Source organism: Akebia trifoliata, chromosome 5 (assembly GCF_017979445.1).
Source record: "Akebia trifoliata isolate Shusen 1 chromosome 5, ASM1797944v1, whole genome shotgun sequence".
NCBI lineage: Eukaryota > Viridiplantae > Streptophyta > Magnoliopsida > Ranunculales > Lardizabalaceae > Akebia > Akebia trifoliata.
This window is the reverse complement of record NC_141379.1, coordinates 3,180,432-3,208,277: the sequence shown is the minus strand read 5'-3', so window position 1 is coordinate 3,208,277 and position 27,846 is coordinate 3,180,432. Positions and strand designations below refer to the sequence as shown.

The following is a 27,846-nucleotide window of genomic DNA, read 5'->3' as shown; positions in this document are numbered from 1 at the left end:
TAGAAAAATAAAGGGTTTCTACGAGACATTGAAGGTCACGGGTTGAAGACGAGGTTGGTTAAGTAAAAAAAATGATTTAATGTAGAGATTAACAACTTAAAGAAGAAATATTTTTAGAACCATCATCAACCTTAAGCTTCTATCTTCTTCACACTTCACACTTTAAGAACACAATAGGATTTCTCAAGGAGAAAGATTGATTTTTTTGGTTAGAAAAATCAAAGATTTTTCTTCTACACATTGAAAGTGATAAATAAAAAATTAAGGCTGAACAGGTTAGAAATAGTCAATCCTAGATATCAATAGCTTGAAAATGGCTGGTTTTGGAGGGAGAGATTGAATAAGGGTATTTAAGACATTTTACATTAGTCTCAATTACAAAACCTAGATCCCATGCGTAAGAAAACAAAGGGGTTTCTTTAATATTGACTAAAATGTAGAGGGGTACTTCTAAATTACCCTTTAATATTTTTAGGGTTTTGTGTTCTCCACTTCTGCTTGAGCTTTAAAACTTTAAACACAGAGCCATCGGAAGCTCTCTCATCGGCTCTCCTCTCTTCCCACCATAGTTTCGCTTCTAATAGGCAGAGAAAGATCGAAATTACAAAACCCAATCTACACAGGATCGAAATCTGTACTGCCCACACTGAGTTGTAAAACTCCAACTCTCCAAAGATGCCGAAACACTACAGACCTCCCGTAAGCTCTCGTCTCCAACTCCATCTTCTTCGATTTCACGATTAATCTCTAATTTGAGTCCTAAATTTCAATCGAATTTATGATATTTTTCTTATTGTTTTAATGAATTTTCAGGGTAAGAAAAAGGAAGGAAATGCAGCGAAATTCACCACGAGAACAAAAGCACTTAGATATTTACAGGTTTCTCTACCCTATTTCAGGTATTTATCTCATTTCAAGATGCCATTTTTATGATTAGGTTTTTTTTTTATCGGTAGGGTTTAGGGTTTAGGGTTTTTGCCCTTATTATACCAGTTTACGTTCTTTGCAAACTTTTCAGTAATTTTCTTGATCGATTTTTTTTTTTTTTAACAGGAAATTATCCATTCTCAAGGGAATTTTCCCCCGAGTACCGAATAAGCAGTTTGCAGGAACCCACAAGACTTACTATCACAATAAGGATATCGCGTTTCTTGCGCACGAACCGTTACTCGAGAAGTTGAGAGATATAAGGGCCTATGACAAGAAGGTTAAGAAAGCTTTGGCTAAGAAGAACAAGGACCTGGCCGAACGTTTATTGTCTCGCAAGCCAACTTACACCCTCGATAGGCTTATTCGAGAAAGGTGCGCACATTTTTTTTAATGTAAAAATACATTTTTTAAATAGTATAATGTGAAATTTTATTAAATAAAAAGAAAATTATGGGCAATGGTTGAAGTAAGCATCGCTACGAAAGTGGGTCAACTAAACATGTAATCTACACATCTAATCCCGTCAAAATAAGAAATGTTCGAATAGACCTTAAGTTCCACACACAATTTTCCCCAAAAGAATAACAAATCCAAAATGCTAATTATGACATATTGGAAGACAAGCAATATGATGAAATAGAGACAAGAAATGGGACCATACATACCATGAAAACTTGCAATGAGTTACAACGTGGTTGACTAACTGTCTAGAAAAATTACCCATTGAACATAGGTTGGTTGATATGATCTCTCTAGCCATAATGTTATCGAGGGTTAGAATCTTATTTTGAATGGCAATCCATATAAAAAAGCCATTTTTTTATGGGTAAGTTGAACTCGAACCCCACGACCTCGAAGTTGTTTTGTAATGTGTCAAACCAACTGAGCTATGAGTCTAAACCCAATAAAAAAGAAGAAGAGAAAAAGCCACTTTGGAAGCAATTTTTGTACTCTTGATGACTGACGAAGGAAACGTGGGTCAATAAGGCTCATACACTTGAGATTTGTATGAATGTTTGATCGAGAAGGCCTTATGTCCTAGTGATGTCCCAAAGCCTCTAGCCCACTTCCAGGTTGTATATGGTTACAATGGCCATTTGATCTGTAAGACCTGCTACAAGTGGTATTTCACAGTCATTTATGTTTCTTCTAAACCCAAAATCCCTAGAAATCTCATTTCAGCTTTGCACCAAGAATCTGTCAATTTCCAAAAGTGGTGATCGCCACAAAATTTATATTTATAAACTGAGTAACTTTCCGTGTAAGTGGCGAATTTGTTTTCCTATAATATAATTTGCCCATTTAGTCATAGACTAAATTTGGAAATTGGCATCCATGTTATTCATGTCCAAAACGATTCCCATTAATTAAATTTTAACATGATAGTTTGATTAAGTAATTATTTAGTACAATTATAATTTGAGATTCATGAACACATTTTCCACTTTATCACTCATTTTGGAATAGAATATCTGAGTTTACAATGACCACTTGTATTTGATCAACGCGTTTAACTATTGGTGGACATCTCATAAGACTCATTGATCAAATATTGCCTATCATTCAATTGCTAGGATTCTACTTGATCATTCCTCGACAATAATATTCCATGTGTTTCCATATTCATGTAGGGTTCTTTTTTTTTTTTTTTGAAAGGTCCGGGTTCTTGGCCGTCTATAGTTGGTCCGTTAGACATTTCCTCATATTATATATCTCAATCACACTTATCAGGATGGATCAATTCTATCGGCAAGTCTCATGGTCGTATTACCAGCACTCGATGTATGCCATGCTATCATTCTTGGCAGTTGGCCAGTTTGATGTTTTTGATTATTCAATCTCCGAGAGAAATATAGGTCCATCTGGTTGGTGATTTGATAGACGATGTTAGGCACAGTAGATTAATGTCAAAATAAGAATCTGACAGACCAAACAGATAGACATAAAATTCCCAACAGTTTGTTCTTTTGTACCTATTATGGCTTCTAAATGATGTTTCTGTTTTGGGTTTAGGTACCCGAAGTTCATTGACGCGCTCAGGGATTTGGATGATTGTCTCACGATGGTGCACTTGTTCGCAGCATTGCCTGCTGTTGAGAGTGAACGCATTGAAGTTAAGCGTATCCACAATTGTCGAAGGTAGTTTTCTTTTTTATTACTTTGTAATGAAATTACATGTTCTGGGTAGAATTTCAACTTCTATGGAGTTAAATTTTGCATCTTACCACCTTTTATATGTTCTCACGAGGTGCTTTCTGGGTTTTAATCAGGTTGAGTCATGAATGGCTTGCTTACATTTCTCGAACTCATAGCCTTCGGAAGACTTTTATATCTGTGAAAGGCATATATTACCAGGTAATATGCTATGCCATGTTTGTTCAACCATATATTTTTATGTTCATAAAATCTGTAGATATGAGGTGTTTTATTGAGTAACATTGTGGTTGTTATTCATTTTATAGGCCGAGGTTGAGGGGCAAAAGATCACATGGCTAACACCACACCAGATGCAGCAAGTCTTGACTGATGATGTCGACTTTAATGTCATGCTAACCTTTTTGGAATTTTACGAGGTTATACTTACTGTGCTTTTTGATTTCTTCATCTTGTTTGTTCTGTTTGATTTCTTGGAGCATGCAACAAACATTGCTTGGTTTCAAGGGCTAATTTCATCATAAGGCCCTTATGTTGGGGGGGGGGGGGGGGGGGGTGTATAACTTGTTATCGGCAATTTTTATGAAAGTTGTTGTTCATCATTGTTGGCACGATTCATGCTTTTTCAATGCGAAATATAAAAAAATAAATGCATGCGCCCCAGTGCAGCTTAGGAATTTCAAAGGAAATTAGGTAAAACATATAAAATCAATTGGAAATAAAGCACTTCTGATTTAAAAATAAAAAAATAAAAATCTGCCAAGAATTCAACACCTCAAAGCACACTCTTCATTTTGCTTTCTTGCATCATCCATTTGTCTTAATCTTCTTAGTGTTCCTATGATTTGCAGTCTCTTCTTGCTTTTGTCAACTTTAAGCTTTATCATTCAATAAATGTGAAGTATCCTCCTATTCTTGATCCTCGATTGGAAGCTTTAGCAGCAGGTACGGTTTGCTCACTCCCATAGAATAAATTTTTCAGATTTTTGTGTTTTTTTTTTCCCTCAACTTTATTCTATTACTTGATTTTAATGTCTGTTTTTATTTGCTACGGTCCATCATCCATAAAGTTTGTTGTTTCATGAACTTTCTGGCACAGATCTTTATGCATTGTCTCGGTACTTAGCTTCTAGTTCAAGAGCCTCTGCAGTATCTGAGCCAGAGAAGGCTAAGGTTGGGAATAAGGGGACACAAAGTAATGAGTCTGAACTAAGACTGGCTCAACTTCAACATCAACTTCCTTCCAATGAACCTGGCACTTTGATGCAGCTTGTTGAAGAGGCTGCTAGTGAGGATAATGATAATGAGGAAACCAGAGAATGTAAAAATCTCTTTAAAAATTTGAAGTTCTTCTTAAGTCGTGAGGTGGGTTGATCAACCTATAGTAAAAGCTACTCTTTGATTATTGCTTGCATCTTTGGATAAGGTGGTCTAGTAGATCCCTTTAAGGGATTTACCTTGCTTTTGTAGGCCTGTGTTCATTATCAACACTCTGTACTCTTGAAGATATTAATAAGATTTTTTTAGCGTTATGTTTATAATACCCACCACTAATCTATCAATATTCTTGTATTTAATGGATGATGCATGTAAGTTGGTGTAAAATCTGTGTAAGTTGTGTTGTAGAAACTGTTTCCTTTTACTTCGTTTTATATCTGTAGGATTTCTTTCTTTAGTTCGTTTTTATGGTAACTGTTGTATTTTTCATTAGGTCCCCAGAGAATCCTTGCTTTTTGTCCTTCCAGCTTTTGGAGGTGTAGTTTCTTGGGAAGGAGAAGGTGCTCCATTTAAAGAAACTGACGAGGGCATTACTCATCAGGTATATTCCCTTCATTGTATTTACATGTGAATATGAATAGACATACACCCTACCTATGATCACACGTACATATAGAAATGTTATTCAGAAATCATAAGAGCATGGCGTTTCTAGCAATTAAAGTCTCCCTTTCAACTTGGTGCACTACACCGAATTATGTTTAGTGCTTAGAAAATCTTAAATTTGATGCTTAGTGCAGTAACATAATAATTTGCAAGTAGTTAATTTTTTTATAATTTAATATATACTAGAATTTCCTTTGTGTATTATACTGGTAAGATGAATAACTGGCTCTTATTATATGCATGCATCTATGTATGTATGTATCTATCTATATACACACATGGTATTAGAGCTGCAACTTGGGTGTGCCAAACCCTAACCTGATGGGTTCAACCTGACCTTTGGTCGGGTTTGGGCATAGTTAGCTAGGGTTCGTGCAAAAAAAATTTTTTTTTGACCGAACCAAATCGGGTTGGGTTCAGTTATAGACATTGGGTTGCCCGAACCTGAACTTAATATGGTTATAATTTAAAATATTTTTAAACATCGTTGTTTCTTTCTCATTCAAAATACACATTTCAAACTTTAGTTAATTATCGTCATATTTTTCTTAACAAATGCTTAAAATTCCATGTATGTGAACTTTGAAATTTATTTTTAGGACAAATAATTGTAAATTTTATAATATTTTACATAGTATTTATTTTTATATAAGGTATTACCATTACTAAATTATCTAATATTAAATGAGGAATGTGCTCTTGTGTAGACATGGTATGGTACTACTGTAAACAATGTCTTTAGGAGAGCTCATTCTAACTAATTGGACATGTGGTCAGAATTTTCATTTTGTATCATGCTGTGTTGTTCAGTGAAGATGTTCTCCCACTTTAGGTTGTTTTTATTCAATTTCTTCTTGCTATTTTTTGGTTACTGCTTTCCTATGATCACTGTGATCGACATTATGCCTCAAGGATCATTCCTTTGATTGGTTACTTATTTTTGCAGATTGTTGATAGGCCATCCCAGGGTCATATCTTTCTTTCCAGGGAATATGTTCAACCACAGTGGATTTATGATTGCATAAATGCGCGAATCATTTTACCAACAGACGGTTACTTGGTGGGAAGGTATTTACCAAAACATGTATTTCCACCTTAAGATACAAGCGCGGGGGGGGCGGGGGGGGGGGGGGGGGGGGGAGGAATATGCACCCACTTGTCATGTGAAGGTTTGAAGACAAGAATTATTTTTCTAAGAGATAAAATCAGATAATTTATGGGCCATTTGATTGAATTGCCTTGTGAATTCTTACTCTATATGGGTCATGTAAGGGATGATCTTTGAACCTTACTATGTGGGTAACTACACTGAGCACACGTGAGTATTGGATTATCAAGTGCTGGAATCCACGAGATGACTTTATAATGGTGCCTCTAACTCATCTCTCATGCACAGTAACTTTGGTAAAATTCAAGTATTAGATATTTATAAAGTATTTCATTATTGGTTGACTGCAACTCAGATTTCATCTCTTTTCCTTACTTTATTATATGTTAAATGGGGTTTTGTCCTTGTTCTCTGTTTAGCTTCCGCGCTCTGTTTTTTCCTTCTTTTCTTTGTGCTTTCTAGATATTTTTTCTTGAATAGAATTCTATCTACTCATTAAAAATAGCCAAGCACCATTGTGTTGAATGTGTTGAAAGATTTGTGACTTGAGAGATCTTTTTGGATCATCGTGTTGAGAATGTTTTTTTATTTTTTAACTTGCTTTGATGATTCAATAGGGTTCCTCCGCCACACTTGTCACCTTTTGTTGACAATGAAGCAGAAGGTTATGTTCCTGAGTATGCGGAGACCATCAAACGCTTGAAAGCTGCAGCAAGAAAAGAACTTATGCCAATGCCAGGTGTAGATAAACATGATTTGGAAGATCCTCAGAATCTATTGGTTGAAGGTATAATCAGTCGAACAGAAGCTAACGAAGCTGCTGAGAGGACGAGGAAGGTAATTCTCTTTTAGTAGAAGTCAGGTTTTGTAGTAGTGGTCTAACTCAGAATTTGATTTTTCACTCCAAATGCTATTTCTTTTAAGGGGTTCAAGTAAAGGGAAAAACATCATTAGAAGTAAAACTGCAATATTTAGAAACCATGAATGATCTCTATTGATCTTCTGTGTGAGAAACCTTGGATTTTAGCAAAAATGCAACACCTTTTCTATTCAGAATCGATTTCTTTGAATTTCGCGCTGCTAGTCTGACCTTGGTGTTTGGCTTTTTCACTTGTTTCCATTTTAGAAAAAAGATTTATAAAGGAAAAGAAAGAGAAAACCTTCTTCCATTCTAGGACTGCAAATTGGGGGTTGGAGCCCAACACTAGTTTCAACGTGGCAAACCTAAGCCCAAGCCCAATCTGGCCTTGGTCCTGGGGTTCCTAGTCTGACCTAACCTGTGGTCTTGTTTATTCAACCCAAGCCTGGCTTGGATTGGAATGTACTTATCTTCATTTTAAAGGATACCCTCTTCCCTATGATGATACGATGAAATGGCTAAAAGTGGTGATTCAGTGAAACATTGTATTTCACAAGTAGATCCAAATTTAAGTATTAACAATTGCATACGTGTAAATGTGTTCCTATATTCATGCTTGCTTGTGTGTGTGCATGAAGGCTTGTGGATGGACTACAGGCTCAGATTTAAATTTGGATCTTCTGTTAATTGAGACCCAATGTGCTAAATCCGTACCGATTTCCTTTGTCATATCTTACTTTTCTTCTAGTATGTTTTGGAATTCTTTTCTGCTTAACAAAGAGAATTCACAGAAAAGAATTTATAGTTTGTATCCATTAGTTGAGGTTCTCAGTAGTGGTGTTATATCAGATGGCTCTCCTTGAGAAGCAGTACCATGATGAATTGAAAATGGAATTCCAAGGGATTCCACATGCTGACTCGGCAACTGACAAGATCATACCGAGCCCTGTTGAGGATACTGAGGCTAGGGATGAGTCTCTCCCAGATCCAGATCAAGAAATTAAGGACGCTGCCAGTATGTCCCAGGTTGTGATGTCACGTAAAAAGAGGAGGCTTTACGAAGCAATGCAGGTAACTTCCTTTTCTTCCCCCACTTCGTACTCAGTATCTATCCTATTTTAGTTGTGTTTTGTTTCATAAACATTGGATGTCAAATGTCTGACATGGTACCTTAGAGAAGCCCATATGTGCAACTGTATAATAATTTAATATCTTAGCCATATCTAACTCATGACTTTTTTTTCTAAATAAAATTTAACAAAAAAATAATAATATGAAAACTTTAAAAAAAAAAAAAAGGCTATATACATTTATACTTTAATAAAAAATAGATTTCCAATCTCAAACTGTGGTTGTATTTGACAACTTGTTAAATTAGTAAATGGAGGATGGAGTGGTATTGTCATTTTTAAATATCAAGTCCTGGTTTGATGACTGCTGTAACATGTTGATGTCTTTTGTCTTCTAGTTGTCATGCATCTCTTTGGTGTCGTATACTGCAAAATTTTCTGAAAATTTCCTTCTTTTAGAGTTTTCGAGACATTAACTGACTTAGTTTTAACAAGCACAGTTATATAATAGTCTGATTTAAAATAAAAATCCTTACATTTGAAATCATTTCAACCTACCTGTGTTATCTTGCAAAAGGAATCAATGTTTTCGGGATTTGTGGAAATTTATGAATCTGATCTATGTTTCAGATTGGCAAAGAACGAAAGCGGGCAAACATTAATCTTCTCAAGGAAAGGAAGAAGAAAGCTGAAGCTACCAAGAAATCTGCATGACGAAAACATTGTAATTAATTACTTGGCTCTTCTTATTCACGATGTCATCAGCCTAATTAGTTTATGTTCTCCAATGTATTGTTTTAGATGTACTTGTCTTAATCATGATCATATTTTGAGTTAAACAATGTCAGTTTGGATTTTAATTGACTAAATTTTGCTCAAGAATATAAGTGTTTCCTAATTTTACATGTCTCATGTTTAAGCTGCTTTACTAGCTGTATTGATCTCTCATCTGTTTTTAATCTAGGCAACATATTGGGGATGTGTTCCAAATATATTTGTATAAGAAGGGTTCCCTATGTTCATCATTGGTGGTAATGAGCTCTACCAAGGAATAGTGAGGTTCATGAAAGGCAGAGAACTTCTTCGGACCAAGTGAAGAAAATTGGGGTCAACATTGTTGGCTATTTAAAGAAATAACATGATCGAACATCCCTACAGTTTTCTTGTTTATATAACGTAATTAAGCTCAGACTTTGAGTACTTGGCTTAAGATTTTTTTACAATAACAAGAACACATCAATGGGCAATTTACACAAATGTTAAAAGAAAATACAACAGAATATCTGTAGGTGGCACGGGTAGAAAAGAAGAGAACAATCCCATCTTTGGGATTTCAACTTCTTTTGTTGATGATTATATGCAGGGAACAGTTAATCTCGGACAGCTAGTAATAATGACAGGACCTTTTAAAATCCCCCACTCTGCCAACTGCCAATATATGTGATATGTGGCAGATTGTTGAGATATAGAATATTACCCAAATATTTAATTTGTTGTTGCTCCAAAATGCATCAAACTTGATAATTCTAATCATCCAAACAGATGGAGATATTACTCATGATTGAGATCGAGGTTCTTGTTCTCTCTTCCATTGTAACTATGAAAGACTTATGAAGAAAAGTAGAGGGGAAAAGGAGCACCTACATGGGTGTTAGATACCCAATAACATGCATTTACGTCCACTCGAAAACCTCACTGACATTGGTCTCAGAAATATATGCCAATAATTCATCACAATTGTCATGAATTTCCTCCTGTAGATTACTGCTTCTCTCTCCAAAACATGAAAATCCATCGAAATAATTATCAATCTCACTTTTGAGACCAATGCCTTTGGATGAACCTACGAGATTATGATCAGTTTCAATGCCCAAAATCCAGCAATTTGATTCAAGATCAAAGGTGGAGCTAGTGTTCTCACTTGAATTTAGTTTCCCTTGGTGAAGTTCTGCTCCACCAACATTGTTTCCTAGCAGTTCTGCTTTTACTTCTTCTATCCTCTCTTTAAAATGGCAATAACTTTCTCTCTTTTCGGGTGTGTCCAAATTTGGTACGGATGGTGGTAATGAGTCCAATACACCTGGAAACATGTTTACGGGTGAGCTTGACATTTCATGACCCAGATAAGCGCCGCTGGCTCCTGCAAACAATGGTGACAGACATCTGAAAAATTCAATGTCTCGGCAGAAACTAGAATTTTTTGCCAAAATATTTTGAAACAGAACAAAACTTTGAACCATGAATCCTTCTTTACAGCTAAGATATCAGTGAAGGTTATTACAAGTAATGTCTGGTAGAAAATAGTACCTGAGCTGGAGGAACTAATTTCATCATAAGCGGTGGTACTGTGGTCTAGATTTGTATATTTCTGAGGAATGGTTGTTCTAGAGAGGGTGAGGCAGTGGAGCTGATCCGAATATTCATCACTAGTCACTGATTCAATCATCTGCTTTACAATTGTTGAACACCCCTCGAATCCAAACAAATTATCATTTTGATTTTGACATTCTACGTTGTCTAAACCGAAAAATGGAGAATCTAACGAGGGGTAAGGCTTCTTGCTGAGCAAAGCGAGTCCGTCGTCTAAATGCAAAAGTTTCTCATAGTGCTTCTGCAAAGTTCCTTGAGGGAATTGCAACAAGTGTCTCCTATTAACAAAAAAGGAGAGAAGTAGTTGACAACATGGATTCCACATGAACAAAAATATATATAAATAAATGTTAGAATGTTGAAATGGAGGCATTGTTGTCGATGGTGATTCTTACCTGAAAATTGATGCCTGTCCGCCAGTAAAATCCACAGTAGTTCTCCACAAAGTATGCTTTCTTGGTTGTGGATTGGTTTCCCGGAAGAAAAGAGGCCGCTTCAACAACTGGATATATTTTCAAGACGAGTCACGGTGGTGGCACGTAGTACGAAACATATTGAATGGTTGTCGGCTTAATTGTGGAAATAGTTATCATCATCAAAGGCTTGTTCCCAATTTTAACTCGTCAGTTTTTAACATTCCAGTTAGAATCAAGTGTCTGAACTTTGAAGGAAATTACCTCAATTTCGAGTGTTTGGGTGGAATTATCATTGCAAGTTGCTTTAATTGAAGCTATATCGGACCACGGCACTTCCATTTTGTTCTTCAGCCCACCATCCAGTATCTCCCATACAAGTTTTCTCTTTGCAAAATAAAACTTTGCCACCAACTCCCCATCATATCTTGAGACTCGCTGCAAGTAAAACACATCCAAACCAACAACCGTTAAAACGAGTTTTAAGTTCTAACCATTATAAGCACAACATAGGATATCTTGAAAAGGCCAACTCAATTGGACCCAAGATTGAAGCATCGGAGAACATCATTTGTGAACTATGCCTCAAAGAACCTCGACATTGTATTCTAAGCTTCATACAATAACATAAATGCAGTAAACAAAGACAGACAATCGATCTGATTACCTCCCATGAACCGATTTGCAAGAGTGAACACGAGAAATTAGAAGCTTTTGTCTTCCCATTAATTTGTTGAGAATCATCTTCATCATCAGTGCTCTTTCTTTTCCTAGGCATCGAAAATGAAGCATTCGAACAAGACAGTTGGGTTTCCACAAGATCTAAAAAGGATGGAGTTTTCCTCAATGTTAATCCCAAGGGACTCAAGTTTTCTGGTACACTCAGATAAATACACTGAGAGTAAACAAAATTATCGTTAGAGACTAAAAAATAACAATCTTCAAGAAGAAACAAAATTATTTTCAAATCATAAAGACCCATAAAGAATATAAGAAGAAAAATGACAACCAATACTGTCAAGGTACGCCAAAATTCGAAGATGGGACCATTTTTGTTATATATATAAAAAAAAGAGAATAAAAATCGCACACCACACAAGAATTTACGCTGTTCGGCAGTGTACCTACGTCCACAGATCAAATCAAGAACAATTACTATGTTCATTCCTTGGATTTACAGCCCTAGAAATCTTTATTTATAAAACTGGGAGTTTCTAAATGCATCTATCTCCTCAAAAAATAGAACCCCCCAAAGTAGAAAAAAACTTTAAGAAAATCTAACAAAATTGTCTTTTTAGTAACCCTAAAAAGTTTGTTCCAAGGGTGGGGGACCCCTAGGAAGGGGGCGCTGCCCCTTCACCCCTGCTCACTGACTGGGCAGTGGGACTCGCACGGCGGGGCGTTACCCCCTGCAACTCAACGTACTGCCAACAAAATACAAGACATTTACACAACAATTTTAGATTACCAGTTTTGCATCAGAAAACAAGATATTTCATCCAAACCTGCTGAGTTGGGGCCATTAATTTGAATTGCTTGCATCTCATATCGTTTTCGTCTTCCATCTCCAATTTGATGGGTACGATGCTTCTTCCTTGTGCACCCGAAAACACTCTAGAGGATATATCGTACGTGTTTGATGGAACTTCCGTGACTTCCAAGTCAGTAACGAGAGTACAATCAAACTCCGAAACAAAGAGGGCGCCACTTATGTTATCGTGATTATGGTTCTTAGAATCCATGGATTGAATCAACTACCTTAAAAAATGTATCACTTTTTCATGGCGACAGCATCGGAAAATCCTTGTCTTTTTGCATCAAAGTTTGCAGATAGAAACATTAGATCTTCGAAACAGAGAATTTTCTTCCTAATCTCTTGTGTAGTTGCGATTTTCATTTAGTTTCCAGCTTTTTCCCTGATAACAACACCCATTACAACTGTTTAGATTCTTAAATTTCTCTCCCAACTTTTAACCTAAATTTCTTTGAATCAACGTCTGAGTATGGGTATTTTAGCCATGAAAAGGATTTTGCCCTTTTGTTCAAGGCAAAGTTAAAATCAAATTGGATTGAAAGTACTCACCACAAAATAAGGGATTTCCTTTTATGAGTTTTGACACAACTTCTAATAATAAAAAAAAACTCCAATTTCAACTGATTTTAAACTTAAATCATAAAAACTAAATCATATTTTAGAGATCAAAATCAAATTAGACGAAACGACTGTGTTTCTTTAATCAAACATAGTTATTGCTCCTTCAACATAAACTGAGACTAATTTTTTTTTTCAAAGAGAGTAAAACATAGAGAAACGACGCAAATCGAATGATCAAATACAATAAATTAAAGAAATTTCTTAGTATTTTTTATGATTGCTCAACTCTTGATCATATAATTCGATATGAAGAGCAAGAAATATAGTTCTTATAAACCAAAAATACACCAAGACATTACAATTAAGATTATTATTATTTTTTTTTTCATCTAAGAGAAAACCATAAATAAATAAAAATAAAAAAAATGAAAATTTGAGGTATACTTGCCATTAGAGCTCTGGTCATAAACTGAGACTAATTTTTTTTTTTTCAAAGAGAGTAAAACATAGAGAAACGACGCAAATCAAATGATAAAATACAATAAATTAAAGAAATTTCTTAGTGTTTTTTTATGATTGCTCAACTCTTGATCATATAATTCGATATGAAGAACAAGAAATACAGTTCTTATAAACCAAAAATACACCAAGACCTTACAATTAAGATTTTTTTTTTTTTCATCTAAGAGAAAACCATAAATATAAAAAAATAAAAAAAAAATATAAAAAATGAAAATTTGAGGTATACTTGCCATTAGAGCTCTGGTTTTGAAGCTTCCTTGGAACCAAGTTGAAACAGAGAATAAGAAGAGACCTTTATAAGGAAAAAAAAAAAAACGGTTAACTCTTCCCCGCCTTTTACTAAAATGACAAAAATAGCCTTACTTCTGTAAAGAAATTTCGTGACTGTTTGTAGGTTTATTGAGGGTAATTTCGTCTTTTAGGAGAAAAATAAGTTTGGGATGACGTAATTGCCCTTGCGTAAGCAACGACCTTTTCGTTGGACGCTTGACCAGTCTTGACCACTACTTTAATGAAGGCGGGCCAATCGGACGGCTAAGAACATTCGATAGTCGGTGAAACCTTTCGGTTGTTGACTTGAAGTGCAGGAGGTAGGGAATGATTGGTTATATGGATCATCTGGATTGGTCTTCGAGTTTAGCTGAAAGTCGGTGCAGCATAAAGTGTGGTGGAACATGAAATACAGTATCAATGTTTGATTCTCTATTCATCCCACTTCACTCTTCGCGAATCGCGTGCCTTTCACGTCTCCATCTTTTTTGTCCCTTTAGAATCCCCTCAACGTGTCTACCTTTGTGTTTACTCAATGGGCCGGGCTATATAATGGGCTTTAAGCCCATGTAGTATCCTTTTAAGGATTTGGACTGTAACTAGATAAATAGAAAGGATGGATCTAACCCTAGAGAATTAATCTTCGGTTTGGGCGTGTAAAAGGTCAGTTTGAAGTTGAGTTTAGTGAAATTATCTTGGATTGGGCATTTTTTGTATGTATAAAATAGTGCCTGTTTTTAATGAGATCAATAATTCGGAGATGGTAGGAACTGAACTCAGGGTAGTAAGAGCAATGCCAACCTTAAGCCCCCTAACCCAACTTTTGAACACTTATTAACATAATTAAATGAATAATGATTTTCTGATGCCCCCCTCTGACATAAGCCCCATCACAGAACCATAGATCATTTGCCTTTGGATACCCAAAATCATAAATCTTTTTCTTGTGTATCCTGAGGCAAGTGATCTACGGTTCTGTGATGGGGTGCAGGGTGGCATTAGATTATCATGACTCTAATTAAATTAGAGAATTTTTATTGCCACCGACTCTTTTTCTAATAACTCACCAAATAATCCAATTATATATAATAATTCAAATACTAATATAGACATGGTTAAAAAAAATGATATAGACACACCAAAATACTTATGAAATAAAAGGAAAAAAGAAAAGAAAATGAGAAAGAATAGAATAGCAACAATGACAATCCAACAACTACCAACCTTTGATTTTTTTTTTTTTTCCTCAATCACTCTCTAATTCTCATAACTTGTTTATTAGAGTCACTGGAAAAGAAGCCCAAATCAAAGAACTTTTTTTTTTTTTTACATTTTTGGGAAGAAATAAAAAAAAGATGTGATCAGTAGAAAAATAGAATGACTATTCACACCCCAAACATCATGTTTAATCTAGGGATTTTTTTTTTTCAAAGCGTGCGCAACTTATGTCCAAACTCTAGTTTCAGTACACTGTTCATTTTTATTCCCAAAACATTCTTTTCCAGTGAATTCGTCACTTTTATAGTCAACGAATTCGCTAATAAATTACCAGCGAGATTGTTGATTAGGTAAAATCGTTGATATTTTATCAATGAATTCGTAGACTATATAGGTGACAAATTCACTTTAAAAGCATATTTTGAGAATTAAAATAAATAATGTATCAAAATTGGAATTTCATCGTATTCAGCGCATGAAATGGAGATTCATCATTTTATTTATTTGTTTTGGTGTGTCATGAAAGAGTTGGTGTGGAAATGTTAGCTCTTAAAAGTTAATGGAGGTCGCTATTTAAGGATCTTCTATCTAGTTTCTTTATATTTCTTGACTTAGAGTCTTGACCTGGCTAGCTATACATAGATATGCCAGACATTGTGATTCTTTTTTCACTCTACTTGCCCAATGCAAAGGGTACCTGAAAAAGGATGATGGTAGGGAAATTGGAATTCCCACCCAACTTAAAATGCTTAGATTTGGGATAAGCTTTAGAATATAAACTGATATTCTTGATTAACAGTTTGATTGCTTTTGGTATATTTACAATAGGAAGGAATAACAATTATTTAACCTTTTAACACGATTAGCAACATCTATCGATACCATGCACATATCCGTATGTGGGCATGTGTGACTACCCGTTATTGTTATTTGAAACCATAAAGCCAATTTTAATGAATTAAACTTGATAATATGCCAACCCACTAGTCATAAGTTTAAGACTAATGATTTTTTGACGCCCCTCTCTGACATACTCCCCATCACAGAACCGTAGATCATTTGCCTTGGGATACGCAGAATCATAAATCTTTTTCTTGTGTATCCCAAGACATATGATCTACGGTTCTATGGTGGGGGTGCATGTCAAAGGTGGGCATCGGATTATAACTACTCGAATTTTAAGCGGTAATGATTCTAAACCCTAGACACGATACAAAACCCGGAAGACCAGTTCTTATGATACTACTTAAATAAGGAGCTTTATTAGTTTATGCATCGTGGAATAATTCAACAATAATTATCCACTTTAGTTTGTAGATTAACTTTCATATAAACCATTAAATATTAATGGAATCCAATGACATTGTGAGGGGTTTGGTTGTCAACAAATGAGTATTTTAATCTTGTTTTATTAGGTTTGTATAAGCTTGTTAGTTGTCAACCAATCACCTTAATTTTGTTTAACCAATATTCCATCTTTCTATCTAATTATTAAGCTACATTCCAAAGACCATCTAGATTTTAAATTAAACATTATATTTCTAAATTTGAGTAGTTGGTCCTTCTCAAGATCCTCATTAAGAAACTCCATGGAATGCCTATATATCTAACAGTCAGAATAAGTTTGAGTTAGTCCATTAAATCAATATGGCTTTTACAACTCTCAAAAGTCAGGTCAACCTGTGACACACAAATTTTTTTTTCTTTTTTTTGGAGAAGATAGGGAGGGAAGAAATAGAATTTTTGGTGGAGCTAATCATAATCATGAGTAGGACAACATTCTTAAATATTTATTTTATTTTGAATTTTTGTAAAAGAAAATGTCTTTTGTAAGTCATCTAGGCCATTTGTTTTAAGCTCATATTATGTTATTTAAGTCATATTATTCGATTAAAAGGATTTATTCTTTCATTTTCAAGTTTTTCTTCCTGGCTTCATCAATTGAATCTCCATCGACGAAGTTTACATTGGGTGAATCATGTAAATTTTTGTGATATTGGCCCTGTTTCTTTGCACCTCAAATACAAAATTTTGTGTTTGCAGAGATTTATGTTTACTAAATTTTATGTAGTTTTATGATTGTAGTATTTGGTTGTGTCCAATGTAAAATTTTACGTTTATTTGATTATCCTACAAAAGTCAAAAAAAAAAAAAAAAAAAAATCCTTAAAATCTGTTTTAAAATTAAATAATAATTGACATATGATTCTATATCATTTTAAAACAAATCGAAAGATAAATTAAATCATTTTAAATAAAAATCTCATTCAACTCATGGAATTGTTCAAAATTCATTAAATTAATGATAATTTATGATGGGACCCTCTTATTAAAAAACAACCAAGCAAACATATTACGCAAAGTTTGGAAAACAATTTTGTTTATGGTCCTTTACAAGTTAGTTTTCTTTCCTTCTTTTAAATACTTGTGTACCCATTCTTAATTTCGTGCACGCAACCCGGTGTGTTTGAACTCTAATAAAAAGGTAACACGTAAACACCTAACATTATTATAGGAATGAAACATTGTTCTAGATCACGACTTTTTATATTAAAGAAAATTGATGATAAACCACTTTGGCAATTATCGTCAAACAAGATGGGAGAATGTATTGATCTTTAGGAAACCTATATTTTTCCTGTCATCTTAATCAAATATTTGATGATGAAAATAAAACATATATAATTTGAGGTTAGAAAAGTTTTCATGTTAAAGCTCTAGCCTTTTTGAGCAATCCAAACCCTGGATCATTCCTTTAGATCATAATATAAGTCATTTTATTATATATAAATTAAGAAAAACTACATGTCACACTCAAAATTATCCTCTTAAGGTCTTTAAAATGATGTACCCTCCATTTGGATAGATTTTTATCAAACTTAAGTCTTCTCTAATATACTAATATTATATGGGGCAATTTAGGTATACCTCTCAAGTTTTGATAAATATTTGAGATACCCTTGCATTTTCAAACTGATGACATACACCTCCTAAACCATGGTCTTCTATAATAGACTAATAGAAAATGACTACAATAACCTATAATAAGGATACACTTATACCCAATAAAATGTATAGCCAAGTCCATCACAACATTAGGGCCTTTAATGTAAGGCTTGAACAGATTTTAGCCCATTCCATCCCCTAACTCATCTTGCACACATAAAACTCTAATCAAACATCATCTAATGATACATCAGATAAATGACCAAAATATGCTTTATGACTATGTGTATGAATGACACAAATTTCATTATCTGACTAGAGTTGAACTGAAGCTACACCACACTTCTTTGAACTTTATCTATTCCCCTCAATTTAGGAATCTTGTTAATTCTTCTATATTTTTAGTGATTGTGGTCCCAATCCCACACTCACCTCCACATCTATTCAAGATTGTATCCATCTCTCTATTTTGCTTGGCATATTTTCAAACAATCATCAATAATAAAATAAGAAAAAAAAAAAAACAGATCAGCAGAACTTTATTTCTGTCACCATTTCACTTGCGTGTCTCTCTTTGCTTCTTCGCATGTTGGTCTATTGAAGTTCCAAGGTAGCCTTTTAGTAAGAAAATAATTAAAATAAATAAATTGTGAAATAGGAAACTTAAATCGAAAATAGATGTGGGTATCCTTAATTTCTTCTTAATGTTTGTTATTAAAGTTTTATAGTTGGGATTAATTAATGATGGGTTGTTGGCGAAATTGGATATTGTTTAAATTTGTGATTGAAATGGTAATTTTGTTGATTAAGACAATTGGGTTACCTTTATTTTAATTTTAATTTTTCAGATTCTAAATGGGTTGTGTTGCAATTCATGATGGGATTACTTATCTGTTACAGACATTTGATAATATTTATGTTCTAGACTCTAGAGTGATTTCTTTATGTGCTGTTGTATCTGGCTTTGTTTTATTTCAGTGATTTATGGCAAAAGAACACTTGTTTTGGAAGTTTGTTGGGTTTTGTCTCTTGTAGATGGAGCTTCCCTTGTAGACACAGTATTTTGCAATTCATAATGTCTTATTTGATCCCAATTTTCCCTTTATTCTGAATTTCTTTGGTTTAGTATTACATGTATGAATTACTGATCTTTTCTTTTTCTACATTTTATTATTTACATATTTTAATGAGTTCTTTAAGTTTGTATTTTGACCTTTGTTTGTTTATTTACTTTATTTTTCATCTTATAATACTATTTTCAGTCAATTTGGTTTCCTGATCACTAAGTGTGGGATTGGTCCTTCTGTATTGAGAGGCCATTATTTGAATGTGGGCATTGTTCTATTATGCCATGCATTTCTGCTTAGTTTTCAATGATTTAGATTGAATAAAGTGAATCGAAGGAAAAATATAAATTCAAACCAATATAAGACTTATAGTTTACATTCACTTTAGTTTTTTTCTTTGCCATATTCTTAAGCTCATTTAATTTCCCTGGAAGTTTTCAGGTTATAACTCTACATTTGTAATATATTAACTACTCAATCATGTCACCAAAGGCATTAGACTATGAGACATTGAACGAGAACGTGAAGAAAGTTCAATGTGCTGTAAGAGGTGAGCTGTATCTACGAGCTTCCAAGCTTCAGAAGGAAGGGAAAAAGGTGTATATATTTTCAGATTTCCCTTATGGGTTCATCATACGTTTACTTAAATGTGGTTGTGTGACTTCATGAGTTGTGGAAAATGGGTTGGCCTTGTATGTAGTTTCTGGAGATACAGGGATTTCAAACCAGAAATTTTTTCTAATATGAGACAGAGACGTGACTCTTCTTTCGTTTTTATTCTTTGAACACAATTTCTCATAACCCATAAGCAATAATTATTAGAAGGCATCGTTCGTTCATAATAAGGAGCACTTATACTGAACACTTGACCTTGTTTGCTCTTTATCATTTTATTTTTGTTAGTATTGTCAGCTTGAAGTTTCTAAGTGATACTAATTATGAATAATCTTTAGAGAAAATGAGTTATTTTACTATATTTTTGTTCCTTTAATTTCTTAAATTAGATATTGTTACTAATAATTTTTCTATTGATATATCACCATTTCAATTCATGCAACCAAGGACTGAAATCTATGTGTCAGATCCTGAACAGTTTTAGGGGTTAGTATACATGCATGCATGTAAGTCAAGTCTGAGAACTTACATAACAATTTACCGGATGATCTATATTATGTGGAACGTTTATTTGTATTTCTTGTCCGATATACATCCTCATTATCTCACAGTTTCGACTTATTCATCTGCAGATTATTTTTACAAACGTTGGAAATCCTCATGCTTTAGGACAGAAGCCACTGACCTTCCCTCGCCAGGTTCATCATTTTAAGAAATATACTGGTTGCTTACTTAGCAAGTTTTTTGTGTGTGAAGATATGCTTGTTACATCTTATGAAACCTATATAGGGAAATTAAATAAGGAAAGGGTTTCGTGTATTTCCTTCTCTTTTTTTGCTTGGAGGTGTTTTATATTAGTGCTCATCCTTTACTTTAAGTTAGGGTTGATGCAAAAAACAATGCTTAATTACAGGTGGTGGCTCTATGCCAAGCTCCATTTCTACTAGATGATCCTAATGTGGGACTTGTCTTCCCAGCAGACACCATTGCAAGAGCTAAGCATTATCTTTCATTGACATCGGGTGGCCTAGGTATGCACTTTGAGTAATCATAAAAGAGCTTGTTATTTGAAATCATTCCATGTCTAAGTATAGCTTGTAAAGTAGTTTTTTTTTTTTTTTTTTTTTACTGTAAATGTGGGTAACCCCATATGACAAACGCTAAATTGAATAGTTCGAAAAATTAGGTGCGTACAGTGATTCCCGAGGTCTTCTTGGAATAAGGAAGGAAGTGGCAGAGTTCATTGAAAAGCAGTATGGGTATCCGAGGTAATAAAATATCAAAGCTGATTTAAAAGGCTGAATTTTTTCCCTGAATATTGGAGTTTGATGAGTGTTGGTTCCTAAAATGGAAGGTGATTTCTTTTATGACATTGTAGTGACCCAGAACTCATACTTCACCAATGGTGCTAGCAAAGGAGTAATGCAGATTTTGAGTACTATTATTCGTGGTGAACGAGATGGGTAATAATTATTGCCAAATGACAGAGTAAAGATGTTTGTTATACCTTGACATTTGGACTTTTTTCTTATAATCCTTTTTTTTCTCCTTGTATTATTTTTTTTCTATTTACATTGGGGAATTTTTGTGCTTGTGTTGCTAGATCTTAGTTCCCGTTCCACAATACCCGCTATACTTGGCTGCAATATCCTTATATGGTGGTTCTCTTGTTCCATATTACTAGGAAGAGACAGTGAATTGGGATCTTGACATCAATAACATTCGCCAGTCAGTTGCACAGGCCCGTTCTAGAGGCAAAGTGTACGTGTCCACTTAGTTATGCTTGTTACATATGCAGAATTGTTTAGAAACCAATGTGACATTTGAGAATTTATCGATTTAGTGTACTTGATGAATACTCGCCACCAAACTCCCCATCCATTTCCATTTTGAAATTATACTAATTTCTTCGACTTGTATATGATAATATGGAATCTAATATATAATTTATTCTTCTAAATACCCAATTGTCATACTACAATGAAATTACTTTTTATATAATGTAATTTAATTGTTTCATTTCTCATGCATTGAGGATGTGCTCAGGTCAGAGCCATGGTTATTATAAACCCTACGGGTCAGTGTATGAGCAAAGCTAGTCTAAAGGAACTTCTACGATTTTGTTTCTATGAGAACTCAGTTCTTCTTGCGGACGAAGTTTATCAGCAGAACGCATACCAGGATGAACTCCCCTTTTTAAGCGCAAGAAAGGTATAATAAGTACACACTATGTGGTTTTAATTTCAGTTAAGTGTTTGTTGGGAACTTGGCTTAAGTAAAAACCAATTACACCTCAAACATTGGAAGATTTTGCTGGACATGGGCCCACCCATAAGCAAGGAGGTTCAACTTGTGTCTTTCCACACTGTGTCTAAAGGTTATTGGGGAGAATGTGGACAGCGGGGAGGATACTTTGAGATGACCAATATTCCTCAGCAGGTTTGTTTCTTTCTATGACGGCATTTCTCATTTTACCTCTTTAATTATGTGCCAATCATTACTGTTTCCTATAATGTTTTCTTATTTAAGTTTTGGAAACGAACCCACTCTTTAAAATTGCAAAAAATAAAATAAAATTGTCACTCAATCATAAATGATAAAACTACGGAAAAGAATGTCTGGTAGGGTAAAAGTTTCATCCAACATTTCATATCAGCATTTCATGTCGTTTATATGTGAACAAAAATAATGCATTTAAACCAACCAAACATTTGAAAAAAAGTTGATTTTAGTGTGGCAATTCGTATGGCATTAGTAGACTGTGTGTCCTTCAAAAAGACGGAAGCTATGTAATAACTGAAAAGTCAAGAAACAGACACATTAATTGGTTTCATATGAGGTCACAAAGTATTAGACAACCATAAGAAACCTAATTCCAACAGAACCCTATGTTCAATTTGATAGCTATATAAAAATTGCATTATTTTATATGGATAGTTCATTGAAACATAAACAATTTAGAGAAAAAATCTCGACTGTTTTCATGCTCGTTTGTGCTTTTTGAAAATGAGTCCCAAAGAATTCTTTCTATCAAGTAGTCAAGTTATTTGACTATATATTATAATTTTTGGACAGACGTTGACTAGCTTGGTCGGTAAAATATTTAGGTGATGACAGGTTCGATTCCCACCAACAATACGATAATAACCTCATCGGGGTTATCAAGGCTTGGCTTGCCACTAGGCCAACCCCTTGGGGTTACAACTTTCCATGCTTGGTTGTTCTGTTAATTATATGTATTTGGTGCTTCTAACTTCCCTGATTGGATCCATTAAGTGTGACCTTGAAATAAATTTTTTTTTTCAGCAAGGGCTGATGGTCAACTCCCCAAAGCCAGGAGACATCTCATACCTGAAGTTTGTTCAGGAGAGGTATGGATGACTGAGATTCAACTCCATATATGTCACCTTTTACCCTTTTCTTATATAATACATGACTTCTTTTTTAATAGAATTGAACTAATTAACCTCATTTCTGCATTTTTTTTTGTTCTGAGACCTTTACATGACTACTGTATGCGCAAGCTGATCCGACCTTGTTTCTGTTGCCACGTCATCATGTCATAGGGTGAAATTTTACCTCCCACAGTATATATATATATATATATAAAATATTTACCAATCATGAAGTATGCAGCAAAGCAGTCCTTGAATCACTAAGGAGGAGGGCTCACATAATGACCAATGGATTCAGCAGTTGTAGAAATGTAGTTTGTAACTTCACAGAAGGTAAGTAGTAGTTCATCTTACAATGAAATTCTGTTTCATGTGTATTGTTTGTACTTCCTTACAATTTTGAAATAGTTTCTTAATCTTGATTAGTTGACTACTTATGATAAAACTTCTTTTAGGAGCCATGTATTCTTTTGCACAAATTCGCTTACCGCAAAAAGCAATTGAAGCTGCCAAAAAAGCCAGAAAGGTCCCTGACGTTTTCTATTGTCTCAAGCTATTGGAAGCCACAGGCATCTCGACCGTTCCTGGTTCAGTTTTCAGTCAGAAAGAATGGTAATTATCAACTCCATTTATATTTGAGAGATTCTATTGCCACACCAACTTTTGCAAACAGCGCCCCAATTCATATGTAAATCAGTCACCAAAGAATTAACACACATTTGGGTGCTGTTAGTAACAGTTGGTGTGGCAATAGAAGCTCTCTTTATATTTTTGAGAAATATTTTGTCGAGAAAAATTTACACAAGGCTGCTATCATCTTTCTCTTCTATTTTTCCTTTTGTTGATATCAAACTTTTACCGAGTGGTACTTACAGTCTTCTTTGAGAATTTCTTGGCATAAAAATGGTATCTTTTCTTGAAACAATTTCAATGGAAGTATGGGTAATGGATTACTTCTTTAACAGAGTCTTTCACTTGAGGACAACCATCTTACCAGCTGAAGAAGACATGCCTGCTATCAGGGAAAATTTCAAGAAGTTCAATGATGAGTTCATGGATTAATATGAGGACTACAGAGGCTATTCAAGGATTTAAGGGAGCCTTAAAGAAATCCTAATTTGTATTAATTTCTACAGCTTTATCAATCAGTTTGTGTACTCTCATTTCTATTTACAAAATTATCTCTATTCTCATTAAAAATGGTGTAAATGTTTTATCTATTGAACCTTAATCCTGCTATCTACCTTATATTTACATTGGGCTGATCTGTCTATCATCTTCAAGTTTCTGTTAATCGATCGAAGTGTCTGTAATTTTCGATGGGTTTGTCTGGTGCGAGTCTCGGGGATCACGGGATGTTGATTTTGCGTGTAAAATCCTAAATCAGGGAAAACCCACGGAGCAACACTGATTTCACTATGCTCAAGAGGTCAAAAGAAAATTACAGTTCTTTCTCTCGCAGAAAATCGACAAGAATATCCAAAGCGAATTATGGTGAACATATTATCATCAAATGCTCAACCTGCACTGTAGACTAATACCGTCACTCTGTCAGGCTTTAACGAAGTTGAGGTCACAAGGAACAATGTAGAACTGAAAAATGAAAGAGATCCTCATAATCGAACAACTCGCATCAGTTCAGGAAGGTTCAAGCTTCCTTTGGAGTTGAAGTTTGTCCTTTTTTATTTTGGTATAAATGATGATTTAATTGTATAATTGAAAAAATAAATAAAAGAACAAGTAATATAAGCAGCGTAAACAAATTCTGGAAAAAGGGAAATATTTATGCAAAAATATAAAAAAGAACCAACAGTCGATACCTCAGCTTGCCACTAGACCAACCCCTTGGGGTTACAAATATATATACATACCTTCAACCGTATCACTAATTTCTACTCCAGTAGACTCGAGTTTTTGAAACCCATTGAACCCAAAAAAGCTACTTCATGTATAGATCTTCTTGTTCCTGAAAATTACCCATCTCAACATTTGCAAGAGCTGCAAGGCAGGCTCTCTCGGCAATGGGACAAGCATTGGAGCCAGCGGCAGAGGCCACAAACTAAGCCTAGATGCATTCACGCAAGATGAGCTCAGCCAAAAAGACATTCAGGAAAGCTCGAAAGGAAAAAGAGCATATACAATGCTACTTGCTTTCTTCCATGTCTTAACTTTGTCCAGTCAAGCTGGTTCATCCTGATTGACTCAAGAAGTGGTTGAGCTTGCTGGACTCAACAATGGCTATGCGATGAAAGAGGCATAAGAGATGGATAAGATCTGATGAGAAAATGATCACCTGTGAAGCATGTATGAATTCAAGAACTTTGTAAAATCCTGAAATTTTGTAATCAATGGACCCTTTTGGTAAATATCTACTATAATTTTATTATCAAATGTTCAGATACATTCATTTTCGTTTCATAATTAACTCAACTTATTTTCTTTAGATCAATTAACCCAACTTGAAGTTCAGAATGGACAAGTTGTATTTCCAATTCAAATGGAATACTCATACCCATTTAAATTGGGTGTTAATACCCATTTAGTTATTTAAATTTAGAACCTTGAATTTAAAGGGCAAGAACAAGATTGCAATCTAACCCATAATTTGATTATTGCTCCATGAGAAATCCAGAAGAACAAGAAAAAGATAAAAGAATCCAAACCACACTCATACATTCTTCTTAAAAAAGGATCACAATTCAGAATTTCATGAACTATATCATAAATGATTCAATCTAACCATGGAAACAAGAATTACAAACAAACAAGAATAATACCATTAAAGAAAACTAATTCCAATTCACCCATTTTTGGATAGTTCATTTTTGATGTACTAAAACTCCATAAAACCATTACTAGAAGTACAAAAAAGGGACTACCCATGAAAAGGAGTCCACATATTTACATAACATCTCAATGAGAATGGCAACAGTTGTTTCCATGCATCAAGATCAGGCAAATCACCTGTTAGAGCAATAGAGCTATCCTCCTTTCTGGATCCAAGATTCAGAACAAACACTTGGTCTGCAAAAACCAAATTCATTGCTTTAAGAGTCTCTTTCATGATCAATTTCCCATCTCTTCCTTCATCCTCGGCTTCGACACAACTTCCTCCTACATTCACCATAATTCTTCCTCCCTTTCTCAAACTCTTCTTCAATTTCTGCCATGTTCGCGGATCCTGAAGTTCGGGAATTAAACTACCTTCACAGAATAAATCAACCAATATCCCTGCAAATCCTTCTCTAACACTAGCTTTCAATGCATCTCCTATATATATAAAAAGCCTATCTTGGTTCTTTTTTTCGAGCTTTGAAAGGCCGAAATACTCTCGACCCACTGAAATTACCGATGGGTCGAGCTCCCATCCATAGATTTTGATTTGTGGGAACAGTTCTAAGATCAGACGAGCAGCGGAACCAGCGCCAAAACCGAGAATTCCCAACGGTCCTGGTGGCAAAATTGGAGGGAAAGTTGCGAAGACGTCGAAGTAAGTGTTTGTAAATGATTTGAAGAGGAAAGATATGCTGTGAATGTTTCCAGGTTTGTCTAGTAAGAGAAGTCTGGATCCTGCAAATGGGTGATCCGCTTTTCGAGAAACTTCAACAACTCTAATGTAGTTATGTCTAGAATTGAATTTTACGAGGATTTTGACATGAGCGGAAGGAATGCCATCATCTGTAGTCTTGTTTTGAGCGTTGGTGAGATGGGTTTCTTGGGATTTGGCTGTTAATGCTGGAAACCCAGTTGGACTTGGAGTGATTTTGTGAGGAAATTTGAGGTTTTGAGGGTAGATTGAGGGAGGATGGCGGGAAATTTGAAATGGGCACACGCCCAACGGTTGAATTTGGTGGGAAATCGAGTGGGAAACGAATGTCATCGTTAGTGAGAAAGAATCTACTTAGCATCACCAACTCGTCTTCTGTAGCTTATACAGCATCAAAAACTACTCAGGCCGGACCATATCATCCTCTATTACATTGGCCAAAAAGACAATTTTACCCTCCATTTCATGATAGAGACAAAGGACGCCTTCTCTCTCTCTCCCTCTCTCTCTCTCAAATGCTTTATAAGCAAAAAAGCTGAAATGGGTCTTGAATGGTCTCATTGTTGTTGCAGAGAAAAACGGGAGAAATGGGTATTACATTACTGAACTTTATTGAGATTTTTCTTTCGTTAATTGAAGTTTTTGAGTTTTTTTTCAACCACTTTTACGTAATGGAGTTCAAGCTCAAATTCCTTCTTTTTCATCCTCTCAGCTTCTGTTAATGAGTATTTAATCAACATGTTTTATTCATGGATTCAATAGTTTTCGTTTCTGTCAAAAACTTATTATTATTTCTTCTGTTGAACTTGAAGCATACTTGGTAGTCGGTGAAAAGCCTAGGATGCATTTGAAAGCTGTTTTTTTATCCTTATCATGGGTATCCCCGCCCTTCGGGTGTGACTAATCCCACGGTCACAAGCACCACCCCCTTGGAAAGTCCTACGTGCGACTGGTTGAGTCGAGGGTCAACCGGACCATGAGGGTGGCCCCAAGGAATTCACTGCTTCGTGGGGTATCGAACACTTGACCTACCCTTCTTGAGGAGCTCATCAAGGCTTGACTTGTCCCTAGGCCAACCCCTTGGGGTTGTTACCTGACAACAGAATATAGAAAGAAAAATAGCTATTAGGTTAAGCCTCTTGTTGCGTGTATATTTTTCTTGATATCTTCTAATTTTTTTTTTTGGCATTATTTAAGGTGCATGGTTAATTTTATCTGTGCATGATGTTTTCGTGTGAGAGAGTTCTATCAAAGTGTACAATGTTCTTCTCCTCCAACAAAATGGGGATGACATCTATTTCGAAGTATCCAAGTAATATGTATGGTTAATTACCATTTCGTGAGCTGAATGTGACGAAATTCCCATTCCAGCTAACTGTTCATT

General features: G+C 34.9%; 3 protein-coding genes and 1 pseudogene across 8 annotated transcripts; 2 read left to right on the top strand and 2 right to left on the bottom strand.

Annotated features, from left to right (window-relative positions):
• Positions 1-491: 491 nt before the first annotated feature.
• On the top strand, positions 492-8,903 carry LOC147401020 (pescadillo-like protein). The gene is made up of 13 exons (XM_086442116.1): positions 492-699; positions 814-899; positions 1,054-1,302; positions 2,944-3,069; positions 3,201-3,285; positions 3,393-3,503; positions 3,936-4,029; positions 4,184-4,449; positions 4,796-4,903; positions 5,915-6,036; positions 6,694-6,913; positions 7,785-8,006; positions 8,636-8,903. The coding sequence occupies exons 1-13, from the start codon at positions 676-678 to the stop codon at positions 8,717-8,719; spliced, it is 1,797 nt and encodes a 598-aa protein (XP_086298242.1). The 5' UTR covers positions 492-675; the 3' UTR covers positions 8,720-8,903.
• A 246-nt stretch (positions 8,904-9,149) lies between these two features.
• Positions 9,150-13,744, bottom strand: LOC147401019 (uncharacterized). Of its 5 annotated transcripts, none has more exons than XM_086442118.1 (7): positions 13,636-13,744; positions 12,294-12,704; positions 11,456-11,683; positions 11,053-11,226; positions 10,771-10,877; positions 10,313-10,653; positions 9,150-10,145 (listed from the first exon to the last, which is right to left on the bottom strand). In XM_086442118.1, exons 2-7 carry the CDS (start codon positions 12,528-12,530, stop codon positions 9,679-9,681), a joined length of 1,554 nt encoding a protein of 517 aa, XP_086298244.1. In that variant the 5' UTR covers positions 12,531-12,704; positions 13,636-13,744; the 3' UTR covers positions 9,150-9,678. The 5 variants fall into 5 exon arrangements, with proteins under 5 accessions (XP_086298244.1, XP_086298245.1, XP_086298247.1 ...); XM_086442119.1 differs by having other exon boundaries at positions 13,632-13,651; XM_086442121.1 differs by lacking the exons at positions 12,294-12,704; positions 13,636-13,744 and having other exon boundaries at positions 9,150-9,848; positions 9,927-10,145; positions 11,456-12,263.
• Positions 13,745-18,636: 4,892 nt separating this feature from the next.
• On the top strand, positions 18,637-24,169 carry LOC147401018 (glutamate--glyoxylate aminotransferase 2-like; annotated as a pseudogene). Its single transcript, XR_015178295.1, has 12 exons — positions 18,637-19,502; positions 20,153-20,218; positions 20,434-20,551; positions 20,707-20,788; positions 20,899-21,008; positions 21,124-21,285; positions 21,567-21,731; positions 21,828-21,959; positions 22,827-22,891; positions 23,157-23,248; positions 23,371-23,527; positions 23,881-24,169. The product of XR_015178295.1 is annotated as a glutamate--glyoxylate aminotransferase 2-like (transcript).
• Positions 24,170-24,652: 483 nt separating this feature from the next.
• Positions 24,653-26,944, bottom strand: LOC147401017 (S-adenosyl-L-methionine-dependent methyltransferases superfamily protein). Its single transcript, XM_086442115.1, has 2 exons — positions 25,880-26,944; positions 24,653-25,208 (listed from the first exon to the last, which is right to left on the bottom strand). Exons 1-2 carry the CDS (start codon positions 26,793-26,795, stop codon positions 25,144-25,146), a joined length of 981 nt encoding a protein of 326 aa, XP_086298241.1. The 5' UTR covers positions 26,796-26,944; the 3' UTR covers positions 24,653-25,143.
• Between the last annotated feature and the right edge of the window lie 902 nt (positions 26,945-27,846).

What these genes read in the sequence shown, in the direction of transcription:
- LOC147401020 (XM_086442116.1), top strand. Translation starts at nt 676, where the DNA reads ATGCCGAAACACTACAGACCTCCC. An exon ending in CGTATCCACAATTGTCGAAG is followed by an intron (nt 3,070 to 3,200) that starts GTAGTTTTCTTT and finishes GGTTTTAATCAG; the next exon opens with GTTGAGTCATGAATGGCTTG. An exon ending in AGTTCTTCTTAAGTCGTGAG is followed by an intron (nt 4,450 to 4,795) that starts GTGGGTTGATCA and finishes ATTTTTCATTAG; the next exon opens with GTCCCCAGAGAATCCTTGCT.
- LOC147401017 (XM_086442115.1), bottom strand. Translation starts at nt 26,795, where the DNA reads ATGACATTCGTTTCCCACTCGATTTCCCACCAAATTCAACCGTTGGGC. An exon ending in TAGCTCTATTGCTCTAACAG is followed by an intron (nt 25,209 to 25,879) that starts GTGATTTGCCTG and finishes CATGCTTCACAG; the next exon opens with GTGATCATTTTCTCATCAGA.
- LOC147401019 (XM_086442117.1), bottom strand. Translation starts at nt 11,953, where the DNA reads ATGAACATAGTAATTGTTCTTGATTTGATCTGTGGACGTAGGTACACT. An exon ending in GGACAGGCATCAATTTTCAG is followed by an intron (nt 10,654 to 10,770) that starts GTAAGAATCACC and finishes TTTTGTTAATAG; the next exon opens with GAGACACTTGTTGCAATTCC. An exon ending in AATTAGTTCCTCCAGCTCAG is followed by an intron (nt 10,146 to 10,312) that starts GTACTATTTTCT and finishes CATTGTTTGCAG; the next exon opens with GAGCCAGCGGCGCTTATCTG.